The sequence below is a fragment of the Dendropsophus ebraccatus genome, chromosome 4 (assembly GCF_027789765.1).
Source record: "Dendropsophus ebraccatus isolate aDenEbr1 chromosome 4, aDenEbr1.pat, whole genome shotgun sequence".
Taxonomy (NCBI): domain Eukaryota; kingdom Metazoa; phylum Chordata; class Amphibia; order Anura; family Hylidae; genus Dendropsophus; species Dendropsophus ebraccatus.
Genome location: NC_091457.1, coordinates 148,613,621 through 148,629,085, shown reverse-complemented (window position 1 = coordinate 148,629,085; position 15,465 = coordinate 148,613,621). Strand labels below are relative to the sequence as shown.

General features: G+C 41.7%; 2 protein-coding genes across 3 annotated transcripts in view; both read right to left on the bottom strand.

Annotated features, from left to right (window-relative positions):
* LOC138788972 (flavin-containing monooxygenase 5-like) overlaps positions 1-15,465 on the bottom strand; it is a 120,088-nt gene that overhangs the window by 76,564 nt on the left and 28,059 nt on the right. The gene's annotated exons all lie outside the window — the stretch shown is intronic.
* Positions 9,474-15,465, bottom strand: part of LOC138788973 (flavin-containing monooxygenase 5-like) — a 60,927-nt gene continuing 54,935 nt past the window's right edge. For both annotated transcript variants that reach the window (XM_069967426.1, XM_069967427.1), the window contains exons 7-9: positions 14,127-14,482; positions 11,985-12,057; positions 9,474-9,919 (exon numbers count right to left, since the gene is read on the bottom strand). In XM_069967426.1, the coding sequence (XP_069823527.1) occupies positions 9,574-9,919; positions 11,985-12,057; positions 14,127-14,482 (775 nt within the window). In that variant the 3' untranslated portion in view covers positions 9,474-9,573. The remainder of the gene's footprint in view (positions 9,920-11,984; positions 12,058-14,126; positions 14,483-15,465) is intronic.

Below are 15,465 nucleotides of genomic sequence, written 5' to 3'. Positions count from 1 at the left end.
CTTTCCATTGCAGAGCAGCTACATGCAGGACATGACCCAGATGTTCCCTTCCACGACTGTCATTTATAAATATGCAGGCGAGGCATCAAGAGGCCCATCCCGTACCACCATCCCTGTTGTCCCCCACCGCCAGATGTAGAGCTTCAAACAGTCTGCCAATATCCTGTCGCCTGTCGCCATACCATACACTGTCCCTGTTGTGCTGTATGGGTGGACTGTGGTGAGCTCCCCCTGGTGGCCGGAAGCTGCAATGCCATACGCTCTGTCCTTGCTGTGCATGTGACATGTGAATTCTTTTTTTTTTTTAAAGACATCCCCTGAAAATAAGACCCATGTTTGGGTTAATATAGTTAATATAAGACACTGTCCTATTTTTGGGGAAACACTATGGGGGAGATTTATCAAACATGATGTAAAGTGAAACTGGCTCAGTTGCCCCTAGCAACCAATCAGGTTCCACTTTTCATTCCTCACAGACTCTTTGGAAAATGAAAGGTGGAATCTGATTGTTTTCTAGGGGCAACTGTGCCAGTTTCACTTTAATTATATTACTATATATATATATATATATACTGTATATATATACACTAATGCACTAAGTAGATACTTTTAGTTAAAATACCCCTTTAAATGCTGCTCAAACGCATAAAATACTTTACTGAGCGAATACAATTCATAAGCACAGTAGACCCTTTACATTGTCAGAAGTCCTCTGGACGGAGCCTATAAAAAAACAACAAAATAAACAAGTATATTAGTTTCATATAAAGCCTGTTTATACGAGATCTTACTATTTAATAGGAAATCCCCATTCTCCCTGGCCTTCCCTTAGCTCCTGTAGCTGCCACATGATCAATTATAGGATTATTCTGAAGATCTCGCCTGTGTCTTCTTTTGTAAGACATTAATTAAGTAGGAGAAGTAGTAATCTCTTCTGGAGCGCTCCATGTGATTGCACCTATCTGACTTAAAGACAGGAAAACGCCTTAATACGCAGCATCAAGTAATCCGGGAGGATCCCAGTCATTTCATTGAAATATTTTACATATAATCCAGTTTATATTAATCATTTATATTCATCTGTAGTTTATATCTACACACAGCAAGGAGGACCAATATAATGGTGAAAAATCTTTCAACATTCTAGTACACACAAATCTATACATTCCCATTCATACAGGTAGACATGTATAGGGGCCTATTCCACGGAATGATAATCGGCCGAATCGGCCTGATTTGGCCGATTATCGCTCTGTGGAATACGATCAGCTGATGATTGTGTCATCGGCTGATCGTTTATTGAGGCCCAAACCTAAAATCATCAGTCATCCACCGTGCATTGCTTCGTGGAATAGCGGTGCACGGCGGGCGACCGATGATTTGAGAAGCACCATATATTACCTAGCAGGGCTTCTCCTCCGCTCTGTCTTCCTCCTCGGGTCCGGTGGAGCAGCATCAGCTTCGGTGCCGCCTGACTGAGCTGTCAGACTGCTCAGCCAATCACAGGGACCGGGATGAAGATGGAGCGGAGGAAAAGCCCTACTAGAGGTAATGTATGCTGCAAGGGCTGCAAGGACATCGATAACGATGTCCCTGCAGCCCTTACTAACGATTGTCGGGCCGTGGAATAGGCCCAGTAAACGAGCGCTGATCTAGCGCTCGTTTACATCGTTGATCGGGCCCCCATCGGCCCATGGAATATGGCCCATACACAGTCTGGCATCGATTATTATGATTGATTCCCTATTGCGTCTTTTTCTTTCCAATACACACATCTGGGCGGGGTAAGGCAGATGGATATGAAGAAAGTGTGAACATAATACATCGACTTATCTGTATGCTCCATTTGCCTATGACATCAAAGGACTAGTATGGGGAACCTTCGGCCCTCCAGCTGTTGCACAACTACAATTTCCATCATGCCTGGACAGCCAAAGCTTTAGCATGATGGGAATTGTAGTTTTGCAACAGCTGGAGGGCCAATGGTTCCCCATCCCTGCCGTAGGATATACGATAAATGTCTGATCAGTGGACCAAACCTCTGGCACCTGAGTCTACTGTATGCCAACAATGGGGGTCCCATCTAATGAGGTGGTTGCTATCCAGTACAGGATCCTATGAGAGTCACAAGAACAACCAACCAGCATGGTCACACATGTGCATGGCCCTCTGCATTGGAGCTATGGAAACAGCTAAGTAAGGGTACACGAACAAAAGCCCAAAGAAGAGAAGCAAAGAAGCAAGGAGCAAGGTACGTTCACATCCAACGGTATATATATTCTTCCCCCGGATGTGATGGCCGTGATCATCTTGTTAATGGGAATATTTCCCCCAAAACAGCACTACACCTAACCTAACTTCAAGGTTACTGAGCTGCAAAACCCCACACCCAAACTGAGGACAGGAGTGGCAGAGTTTCCGGTTGAAAGCAGCCATGATTCTCTAACCCGCTGTTGAATCAACATCGAGTTCCTAAACCAACAATGAGACTGTAAGGATTCCGTCGTTTTCGCTCAGTGTGAACTGGGCCTAATGTGCGCAAACCCATTGGATCCACATTATGTTCTCATTGCATGTTGGCATCCAAGGCCGGCGTGACAGGTGCACTTTAAGCAAAAGAAAAAAGCGACTAAACTATGAGAAAGTTGCACATCAAATAATCATATATAACTAGACAAGTCTTTATTAATTCACTAACATCAAAAAAGGTTTAAAAACAATTAAAAGATGGCCAAAAGAGCCAACAGAATTACACATGTGCCCCCACAATACTTGGAGCAACAATTGATATATCAGGTATAGATGAGAAATCCGTTATCACAAAGGATCTTGCCAATATAAGAAAATACAGATACACCAAGCAAAAAAAGTATATATGTAACTAACAATATAAGAAAAAATATTTCCCATCAATAACATGTATAAAGAAAAGTGCCAAGAGTCCCGCGTGCTCCAGCTTCAGAGCGGCCTGTCTCAGCTGACAGGCCGCTCAGCCAATCACTGGCTGGGACCGCCGCGGCCAGTGATTGGCTGAGCGGCCTGTCAGCTGAGACAGGCTGCTCTGAAGCTGCAGCGCACGGGACCCAGTGAGAAGAAGACCACAAGAAGAGCCCTGCAGCCTGGACAGGTTATGTATAAAGTTAAGCAAGGTCTGCAAGGCTGTCTGATAAAAGCTGGTCTGTATTAGGCTATGTTCACACAACGTCCAAAAAAGGAAAAAGTTATTCGCTTTTTGTGTTTAAAAAGACGTCCGCTTTTGCATCATTTTAAGGGGCTTAAAATGCATTGAAGTCTATGGAAAACGGACATCTTTTTCACATATTGTATTTAATGACGGACATCTTTTGAGGCGGACGCATTCAATACAATGTGTGAAAAAGACGTCCGTTATTCTATAGACTTTAATGCATTTTAGTCAACCCCTAGACGCTTTAGTCAACCCCTAGACGCTTTATCCATGTGATCCACCAATCATAGCTTTATTTAAAAACAAAATTACAACAAAATGTTACATCAAATCTAACATAACAATAAGAAAACAGTGTAATATATAGAAAGGAGAGTCTAAATAATTCTCAAAAACATCTAGAAATAAAACCATGTTATTTTATGGATTTCTCAAGGGTCGGTAATTACACAGAAGCCGGATTTCTTTTTCAAGTACTGATATACAACGGTAATGCATGTGTCATGGACTACATTTTTTTAGTCTTCAGAAAAAATAATAATAATAATTTAACTATTATACATAAGAACAAAAGGTACAATGTGTTATTAGAATGTAAATGTTACCAGTACAGCAACATATATTTCCCCTGAATTTAATTCATACAATCAGTAGGAAAAAACACATAATAAGCACATAGGAGTTCAAGAGCTGAGAAACCACACGGTGATAACAATAACACTAATAATAATAAAGCACAATGTTCAGCCCAATGCTTTTAAGTGAAATTACAGTATGCTTATAGCAGGTCTGTTGTCTTAAACAGGGCAGCCTATTACAACTACAGGTACCTGCTCCAAGCAGCATTAAAATATTATGGCTAAGAGAATAGAGCGGACAAGGCTTTAGGAGCACAGACCTGTGGTTGGATTATGCGATCCTTACATTGGTCAGATGACTAGAGATGAGCGAACCTGGAGCATGCTCGAGTCAATCCGAACCCGAACTTTCGGCATTTGATTAGCGGTGGCTGCTGAAGTTGGATAAAGCCCTAAGACTATGTGGAAATCATGGATATAGTAGTTGGCTGTATCCATGTTTTCCAGACAACCTTAGAGCTTTATCAAAGTTCTGCAGCCCCCGCTAATCAAATGCTGATCGTTCGGGTTCGGATCGACTGGATCTCCCTCAGGTTCACACAAGTGGGAGATGGTGTGCTGTTGTGTTCTCCCCACTAGGTGTTACTACTGTCTTGTATTATACTATGCATTTCTAAAGGAGCAGAAGGGTTAAATTTATTTGTGTCACATGTTGAATGTTAACCAGTCACAGATGCAAACTCTTCTCTTTCCTATCCCATCTATTCTCTCTCTCACACACACACTCAGCCCCACTACTCACAGGAGTGTTAACACAGCCCCTGTAGGAGGAGTTAGTTCTTGGTGGGGGACACCAGTTTAGTTTGCAGTCAGTCTTCAGTGTGAGAGGAAGCAAACAAAGGAGTCTCTACTAGAATTAAGCCAGGGATTGGCTCTAGCCAGGTCCCCTGTCGGAGAGTTAGTGACTGCAGGTCCAAGTGGACAGATGTGTGAGAAGCAGCTGAGTTACAAAGTTCTCAAATTAAACTCTAAGACAGCAATGCAGTGCTAAACTCGTAAAAGGATAGAGAAGAAAAATTTGCCCACGCCAGGAACCTCTCTAAAACGTGCAGGGCAGTTACCTAAAACAATTGGAACTGACCAGTGGGACAAAACTACCTTAAGAAAAGCTCCTACTGCACAGCTACTACTCAGCACAGGTCCTACTGCAACAACTGGGTAATCCTGGGAGTCTGCTACACCCAGATAACTGATGACTGGGGCTCGTGCTACAGACATTGCTAATGATACTGTATATATATATATATATATATATATATATATATATATATATATCCCTTGCTGCACTATAATTGAGCCGTGTATGGGCTCGGTAAGCAAGCGCTGAGCTAGCACACTGGCACTCACTTTCAGTGTGGTGTCGGGCCGTGTTATATGGCCTTTACAATGAAGACAGTCCGCTGTAAGAGCGGGTGGGGTGAAGTGCACAGCTGCACAGAGTCTTCTGACTCTCTCCAACAATCAGTGGGGATCTGAACACCCCAGACCCCAAACCAACAAGTCTCTGGTACTTGCCCAATTTTTCTTTCCTTTGTTTTTGTTGCAATGCCCATTTAACCAATAACTTACCATCTAGCCATTTTTTCCCTTCATCATAGATACTTCTTCTTGCATACACTTTGATGAAAGCAATTTGCACAGTACTGAAAATAATGAAACTATCATAATAAATCCACAAGATAAGCAAAGTATATGGCACGTGACCGCTGAGGCCAGTACCTGACTGCAGTGGTCCTGTATACAGTGTCCAGTGATGTCACCTGTATTATCACAACATTATTTCCAATAGTCTATGAGGACCATAAATTACTAAAACATAACTTTAATGAGGTGCAAACTGTAAAGAGATTAAAACTGGAAATACTAAAAACTATAAACTATAGCTCTGTATGTATAGACAGTGTGTTAGGATAGCTGATACTGTTCAGTAAGTAGTACCACTTTTGGACACTAGGTGTCAGTATGTGACTGTATTACACTATGCTGTGAATTAACCTCATGCACTGTGTATTAATGTACACTTGTAGCTACTCAGTATATACTATGTAACAATGCTTATGCGTTGTCACATGCCAGCGTTTGTCCGTTCTAATATAGCATAACGCATCAGTCAGTTATACCAATCACAAAGCATTAGAGGATTATAGTAGTAGTAGTAGTAGTAGTAGTAGTAGTAGTACTAATAGCTCAGCGTGTGCGGTTAGGCTATTCCTATGATTGAACTAAATTGCTTATTTATAGTAAGTCATAGATAGTATTCCCCTGTTAAAATGTAACCACCCCCTGCTCTGACGTTTCACCACTACGATGATGGTGGCTTTTTCAAGGGAGAAGTAACAGAGAGTGGGCTGGCCACGTGAACGCTGGCTTTATATAATGTATGTCTGTGATGTAGCTGGTTACTGGTGCCTATCAGGATATTATCTCTATGACTGACAATGATGTTTGTCCAATACATGGCGGCTGGTGGACGTCTCCATTGCTAACATGATAGCGGTTGGTTGAGTAAGGAGATGTCATGTTAGCACAGGCCCGTATGATTTCAGATGTATTTAAAGTTATTAGTCAGCGTAAGGCGTTGATGTGCATGGGCCGTGGCCCGGGGTGCTGGATACTGGTACTGAAGCTGCCGGTGGGCTCGGATGTTTTGGGGCAACTTGTCACGGTGGCCAAGAGAACACAGAACACACGGCCAACCAGACCTTTAATTAGGACTAGTATGAGGTGCAGAAGCTCCAACTTAGAAAATATCTTCAGTGCAATACAAAAGGTAACAGTGCTTAAGTACTTAGTGCAACACAGTAATAGTAACTTGAGGTGAAGGATACTCTAGAGCAGGATATAGGGGCTGAATAGGAGGCCCTTTCCTAAATAGTGTCAGTACTCTGCCGAGATGTGTGTGAAGAACTCCTCGTACTCTTGTATAGATAAGTCAAGTCAAGTTATCTTATGTGACCGCCTTCTGCCTCTCAGTTTCAGTGACCGCCCTGAAAGGCAGCACGAGTCCCAGGCCTCTGTCTCTGGGTAAAGCTAACTAGTAGTTTCCTTCCTACTTACTCAAGCAAGGTCAGTAGAGAGCGGCTTACTTGCACTGTGCTCTACTGCAGTACAGTCCCTTTTGTCTCTCCTTCTTGAGGGGATGACTGTCTTGAGGTTAGGATCCACTTCGTAGGCCAGGGGTTGCTCCTGTAATTCTGGTTACAATGATGTCAGGTCTAGCAGTGCACCACTGCTGCTGTCTGTAGTACTGAAGAGTACTGAACCTGCCCTCTGCCCTGCAGGCAGCAACTAGACTCCTCTCTACAGGAAGCTCCCTAGCATATATAGGGCCCTATAACAGGAACTAAAGGTGTAAGAGTGTGTAGCCAACCTTCCTTTTAAACTGCAGCTGCGTCCTAGGGGAGTGTGATACCTAGTGGTTGGAGTGGTACACAGAAAACTACATACTTCAGCTGTGGCACAGGAAAGAACTGCTTTTACCTGGGTGTATAAAAATAAGAAACCCCTAGTGGGACACTACACATGTCATTAGTGCAGAAAAGTGCCACCTGCGTTGGCACTTGGAAGCATAGAAACATAGAAGATTTTTGGCAGAAAAAGACCACTGGGTCCATCTAGTCAGCCCTTTTATTATTTCCCTTTTTATTATCTTAGGATACATAGATATTTATCCCAGGCAGGTTTAAATACTGTTATTGTAGATTCACCAACCACATCTGCTGGACGATTGTTTCAAGCATCTACTACTCTTTCAATAACATAATATTTTCTCACATTGCTTCTGATCTTTCCCCCAGTAACCCCTCACTGTGTCCTCTTATTCTTGAGTTAAGTTATTTTCTAAAAACACTTACCTTCTGAACCTTATTTAGTCCTTTAGCATACTTATAGGTTTTAATCATGTCCCCCCCCCCTTTCCCTTCTTTTTCCAGACTATACAGATTCAAATCTTTAAAGGGGTACTCCGGGCTGGGGGGTATTTTTGAGGATCACCGGGGAGGGGGTGAAAATTGAAGCTGGAGGTCACTTACCTCCCCAGTTCCAGTGCCGGTGCCCGGGCCCCGCGGCCGCTTCCTGTTCAGAGCTGCCGCATGATACGTGATGTCTCAAGGCAGGTGTGCCAATCAGCGGCCGTAGCGAAGACCCGCCTCGTCCGCTGAATGGCAGAGCTGCCTTAAAACGTCACGTCTCATGTGGCAGCTCTGACCAGGAAGCGGCTGCAGAACGAGAGTACCGGGTGGCGCGATACGGGCACCGGTGCTGTAATGGGGGAGGTAAGTGACCTCTGGCTTCAATTTCGACCCTCCCCAGCGATCCACAAAAATACCCCCCGGCCCGGAGTACCCCTTTAAGTCTATCCTGATATGGTTTATGCCTCACACCCTCCACCATTTTTGTATCCCGTCTTTGGACCCATTTTATTTTATCAATATATTTTTGTAGGTGAGGTCTCCAGAACTGGACACAGTATTCCAGATGTGGTCTCACTAGAGCTCCTTCTCTTCTGAAGTCTTTGCCAACAAAGAACTGCCGATGTGATACTCAGATAGAGGATTCCTCCTCCCCAAGTGCATTAATTTACATTTGGAAACTTTAAACTGCAGTTTCCATTGTTTGGACCACTTATCTAGCAAAGCTAAATCATTTTCCATTCTGTGATAAAGAGTCCAGTGGGCGGTGTCACTCAATAGATTGGACTTAGTATGGAAAGTTATAAAATCTTTCTATAAATCTTTTCCCATGAAGATATATATCAATCTGCTCACAATGATGACAGCTTAGGTAGCATTTTTATGGTGACAGGTTCCCTTTAAAGGAGAAGTCCGGCAAAAATTTTGTTAAAGTATTGTATTACCCCCCAAAAGTTATACAAATCCCCAATATACACTTATTACAGGAAATGCTTATAAAGTGCTTTTTCCCTGCACTTACTACTGCATCAAGGCTTCACTTCCTGGATAACATGGTGATGTCACTTCCTGGATAAAATGGTGATGTCACTTCCTGGATAAAATGGTGATGTCACTTCCTGGATAACATGGTGATGTCACTTCCTGGATTAAATGGAGATGTCACAACCCAACTCCCAGAGCTGTGCGGGCTGTGGCTGCTGGAGAGGATGATGGCAGGGGGACACTGAGGGACACAGGGCACTGGAAGGACACTGAGCATCCCCCTACCATCACCCTCTCCAGCAGCCACAGCCCGGACAGCTCTGGGGGTCGGGTCGTGACATCTCCATTTTATCCAGGAAGTGACATCACCATGTTATCCAGGAAGTGACATCACCATGTTATCCAGGAAGTGACATCACCATTTTATTCAGGAATTAAAGCCTTGATGCAGTAGTAAGAGCAGGGAAAAAGCACTTTATAAGCATTTTCCGTAATAAGTGTATATTGGGGATTTGTATAACTTTAATAAAAAAATTTGCCGGACTTCTCCTTTAAGGACTAAAACACATGTGTTGGCAGGCATTACATACAACAAGGAAATCATTTTAATTAGAAAACATATTAAACATTCATAGACTTTCCATGTAAATTTTTACATGTTCAACTTCTCACCGTAATTATTATGATTCGTTCAAATAAAATTCTCTAGTCACATGACTTTTGCACATTCTACTAGATGCTGTTCTCACTGTATTGTGGTGCACATTTTATGTACATGCTGGAAAGTCCTCCCAATACACGCAAACATATGAAATACTATGTGACTGCTTTGTTTGGCAGCTAGAAGACCCCTCTAAAAGTATAGAAAAAATATTGCCAAAAGAATAAAAGCTGCAAAGACTTTCAGCATTAGCGGAATAGATCTGTCTAAGTTGCGATTCTCAAGAACTCGGGTCTGAGTTGGCTTTATAATACGCTGCCATTGAGTCAGGATGGCCTCCCTGGCACCGCTCCACTTCCCTGGTCCCATAAGCCGGTACTGGTAAGGTGTAGCAGGTCCGAAAAACACATGAAAAGCCAACCGGGGATCTGTGAGGAACAACCTGATTATATCTGGCCTCACACCAATCATCGCGGCCAATTCATCCATATACTCCAGATAGTCCACTTGTATATTCTGCTGCTGGCTTTTCACGTAGCTTAAGGAAAAGTAAGAAACAATTATATACGAAGTACAATGTAATATATTTTACACATCATCTTTATGTAGCTGAAACACGAGGAACATAATATATGTAAATAAGTAACATAACTGCTCATAGTTAACTACACTGAATGAAAACCCTGGTCATGGAGGTCATGGGGGCATCAGAACGAAAATATAAGATTATATATATATATATATATATATATATATATATATACAGTTGAGGAAGAGACCATAAAAGTAAAAAAATAATACTAATATAAATAAAGAAAAAAAATGCATAAGAAAAACTTCCTAATAAACCAACCCCACTATAATACCTGGTCACACATCAACATTAACCCCTTAAGGACAGAGACCATTTTCATTTTTGCCCTTTTTATTTTTCTCCTCAAGTTTCAAAGGCGATATCGCTTGTATTATTTCACCTACAGACCCACTACTTTGCAATGACAGACTTCATTTTCCAAAAACGGGGAAAATTATTTGCACATTTTTTTTTTATGGGGGGGGGGGGGGGGTTGTGTTTACGCCATTTGCCCTATAGTAGCAAAACTGACTTGTTATCTATGTTCCTTAAAACGAATGTACCATCAGGTACATTTGCTTTATTTGACACACGGATAGATCGGCGCAGGTGCAGGGAAGCCCGGTTCCTGTGTACGGTGCCATTCTATCCAAGGGTTCCCGGGCCGGGGCTGAAGCACTGGAGGCGGGCCAGCGGACCAAAAATGCACAATTTTGCACTTTGTAATTTTTTTGCACTTACGCTGTTTACTGGGCGTGGTCAGGAATGTGGTAATTTAATACATTTTAAAAATAATAAAAATTATTTATAAAATCACTTTTTTTTCCACTTACATTATTAAGAAATCCCCCTTGGGGGACATCTATATACACAGCACTGATCTCTCATATTATTATTATTATTAATTTTATTTTTTTACTTTTTTATTTATAAAGCGCTCTTAATTCCAGAGCATTAGAGATCAATGCTGTGTATGTAATACAGCACTGACCGATCAGATCAGTGCTGTATTGCTCTGGTCTGCTGCAGCCCAGATCTATGGATTACCAAGCTGGGATCGGTGTCATTCCAATGCTGAGCCAGGTTAGGTAAGAAGAAGGCATCCAATAAGAAGTCCCCCTGGGGGACTTCTATATACACAGCACTGATCTCATAGAGATCAATGCTGTGTATATAATACAGCACTGACCGATCAGATCAGTGCTGTATTGCTATGGTCTGCTGCAGCCCAGATATATGGATTACCGAGCTGGGATCAGTGTCATTCCGATACTGAGGCCGGCTAGGTAAGAAGAAGGGATCCAATAAGAAGTCCCCCTGAGGGACTTCCATATACACAGCACTGATCTCACATAGAGATCAATGCTGTGTATATAATATAGCATTGGTTAATTAGATCAGTGCTGTATTGCTCTGGTCTGCTGCTGAGTCCCAGCAAGGTAAGATGAAGGGATCCAGCCACTTGACACCAGGGATAAGGCTGTGCAGGGCAAAAAAAAGCAGCTGTCATGTTTGACAGCTGCATTTAACTGTCCTAATTACCCGTAGAAAATCCCCATAGAAAAGTCTCCCGCTCTGGACAGTTCCTGACAATGACTGAGGTGGCAGCAGAGAGACTGGAACGAATACACCACTTCCTGCCTGACATACAGCAACTGATAAGTACTGAAAGACATGAGTTTTTTTTTACTAGAAATTATTTACAAATCTGTATACCAGTGTATCCCTTTAACTGGTTGGAGAGATCTCCTGTATTGCCCCCATTTTCACTAGCATGTCTCATGAAGCATAGGTCAGTAACAGTTCCTTTGTGTATATTTTTTTTGAACTTTTATACAGCATAGCAATGTGATTTAGGCAACTGAATTTACCAATTTATGACTCTGTAGACTGGGCACCATACTGTATGATATGGTCGTTTTACGATAATTCTCCATATTGAGTGAAGACCAAAGACTCCAAAGAGCACATGAGGCTGGATCTAACCTTCGTTAACACTACTTTCATGTACAGTAGCTTGATAACCTACCGATTAGATATTTTGAAAGATTTTTCCATTATATCTGTGACCATGGTTTGTTGATCTGGTAGTTGAACCAAGCCTGTAAAATAAAAAAGAATTGGTGAGATAACAATCATCATCATACAATGTCAAATAATATAAAAAAATATTAGGCTCTGTTCACACCACCATCATGGACATTACAATGGACCTGAGCCAGATGGACAGACAACTATACCAGACAGACAACAGCGATTTATAAGCAAAAGTTTAGCATGACATGCTCTTTCTTCTTCCCAAATCTGACAGCAAGGTGACATTGGTGTGAACAGTGGTTTAATCTTTCACTTAAGTGTGAAAAGAGCAAAAAAATGCAGAGGCACTTCCCGACCCATGGCATACAGTTATGACTTAAGTCGGGTGAGAGAATACAGCTATGTGTAGCTAACACCCGACATAGGATATTACTCTGATGTCAGTCATTTAAAGGGTTGTTCACAAAAAATATTTTTTTTCAAATCAACTGGTGCCAGAAAGTGCCAGAGATGTGTAATTTACTTCTATTAAAAAGTCTCACGTCTTCCAGAGTATAGGGCTAGCATGGTTTTCTATGGATAGAGATGGCAGTAGAGAGCACTGTGTCAGACTGGAGAGAATACACCATTTCCTGCAGGACATACAGCAGCTGATAAGTACTGGAAGACTTGAGATTTTTTTAAATGAAAATGTCTGGCACTTTCTGGAACCAGTTGATTTAAAAGAAAAAAAAATTGGTGAACTCCCCCTTTAACTGCTTAGATGTCGCAATCAATAGTGATCTTGACATCTAGCCCCTTATTCTAGCCCCAATTAAAAATTGCAGTAGGCTAGAATAAGCACCCTGAATGACTGAAATAAAAAGTCATATCAGCAGTAGTTAAGAGGCTGAATAAAACCCTGGTCACATGCATCATGGTTTCTGTTCATAATGGAATCCACAATGCAATGCCAGATTTGTTAAACAACAGGTACTACCATGACTACAATGACTTATAGTTAGTATTGAGCAAATTGGCCATCCATTTATTTAGTCTTGTAAGATTGTTCCGATTCCCAGGAGAAGTCTGGACTAATACTCTGTAATGTCTCATTCCAGACTTGTCCAATTTTTTAAATACGGGTCTTGCAAATATTACTGTAGATTTGTTAAACTGTTTATTACTGGGTCAGGATTAGTTGATATTTTCAAAATATATTTCTAGTGTACAGTCGGTGTCGGACTGGGATATCTGGGGGGCCCCCAGAGGAAATTATCCTGGGGGCCCACCAATAAAGAACCAGTGAGAAATGGCATGTCAGTCAGTGTTCGTGCAGTTTCTAAAGCTGGGGGCCCAACGAAGGATCTTCTGGCCCTCTGGTGGGCCAGTCTGACACTGTGTACGCTATATACTGTGATAAGTTCAGGTATAAACACCTGACACAGGTATCCTTGGGTGCTCCAAATTAATAAGTTAGGGTAGCTGCAGTCTGCTGAAGATCAGAAAGGACACATGAGACTACTCTGTGTTCAAGCTGAAAAGCTTCTGTTTAATTGAGCAGTAAGTGTCTTGTTATAAGCATAGATAAGGAAAAAGAAACAATTTCAAAACATTAGCCTGTCTCTAGCACTTCACCTTTTGTCACATATACTGAATGAGAAACAGGTGTTCTTGGCGTTACACCCAGACTTATGCTGCGTTTACACGAGACGATAATTGCCCGATCGTACGATTAACGATGTCGAAGTAACGTTTTTTTTTTCCATAACGATCAGCTTTTAGACGGAACGATACATCATACGGAAAATTTGTTTTGCGATCGCTTAGCTGCTGCTTTTTCATATCTTTAGGCTAAGAGGGAGACTGAGGGGGCTCCCTTCCTGCAGCTTCTCCTGCAGACTATCATCACTACAGAGCATTGCATCTACTTGCTGAATATATGTTTTTCCTTTAACAAAATTACCTTCAACCACACAACTGTTTTACCATCCCAAAGGTGACACAAAGATTAAAAACATGTCCTATTAGGGTGCAACCAAAGGGATTTGGTTTACTGATCATAGAAAGAACCACTAATCCCATCATTCTATTGTAGACATTATACTACTACTATACACTATACTACTATAAAGTGAACTGTATTGCTACATACCTTTAAAAACTCGGGTTGCCAGGCGGGACTGAAGCTCAGACATTGGCATGATGGCACCAGTGGGCTGAATGAGTCCCACTACAGCTAGCATGGGCTTTTCCAGATGATAAGGAAACATAAACTTGTATAAGGAAACATTGTTGTTTTTAACGCTAATGACACTATCTTCACAGAAAGGAAAAGAAAAACTGTATCCGGTAGCGAAGATGACTACATCGATATTTTCCTCTACGGTCCCGTCTTCAAAGATGACACCGGAGTCTGTAAACTCCTTAACATTCGGCCTGACTTGTATATATCCAGATATGATGCGATTGGGAAGCTCATCATTGACTGTGGGATGTTGGCTGGAAAATCTGCGGGGAAAAGAAAAAGTTTTTTTTACATATTATGGCTGGGTTCACACTACGTATATTTCAGTCAGTATTGTGGTCCTCATATTGCAACCAAAACCAGGAGTGGATTAAAAACACATAACGGATCTGTCCACACAATGTTGAAATTGAGTGGATGGCCGCCATATAACGGTAAATAACTGCTGTTATTTCAATATAACGGCCGTTGTTTTTAAATAACAGCAAATATTTGCCATTAAATGGCGGCCATCCACTCAATTTCAACATTGTGTGAACAGAGCCTTTCTGTGTTTTTAATCCACTCCTGGTTGAGGTTGCAAATTACTGACCAAATACTGACTAAAATATACTGTGTGTGAAACCAGCCTATAGGTGATTATAACAGATTAGATAACCTTACACAACAGGAAAGGAAATACACATAATATTTAAAGCATCAAAAATATATAATTATTATATAAAGTTCTCCATCAGTTGCACCTTCCTAAATCTACTTGTATCCATCTTTGCCACCCTGGCCATCACCTATGGTTCATTGTTCTTCCAAATTACCACGCTTCACTCCTAAGCTTCAAGACTTCTCCCATGCTGTCCCCAGGGCCGTTTCTGTCATTAGGCGAAATGAGTTTATTGCTCAGGGCGTCAGCTTTGTGTTGTCTCTGAAGGGCAGCAGAGTTTTATGGAGTGGCCATAAATGATACTGTCTGCTAAACACCACTTTTAGTGTCCCAGCACAGGTGTGCCACTAACTTTCTATTGCACCTGGGCAAGTAACTTGTATCAGGTTCTCACAGTGAGATATAGAGTGTATTCCGTGATTTTCCCACTAGGTGTCACTAATAAATTTTTCTGTATTCTCTATGCACAGCTGAAGGAATGCACCGAGTTAATTGTTTTCTGTCACATGTTGTTCCTGTCCTTCTTTCTTCCTTTTACACACAGCCCCACCAATCACTGTGAGACTTAGTTTGCCCCTAAAAAAG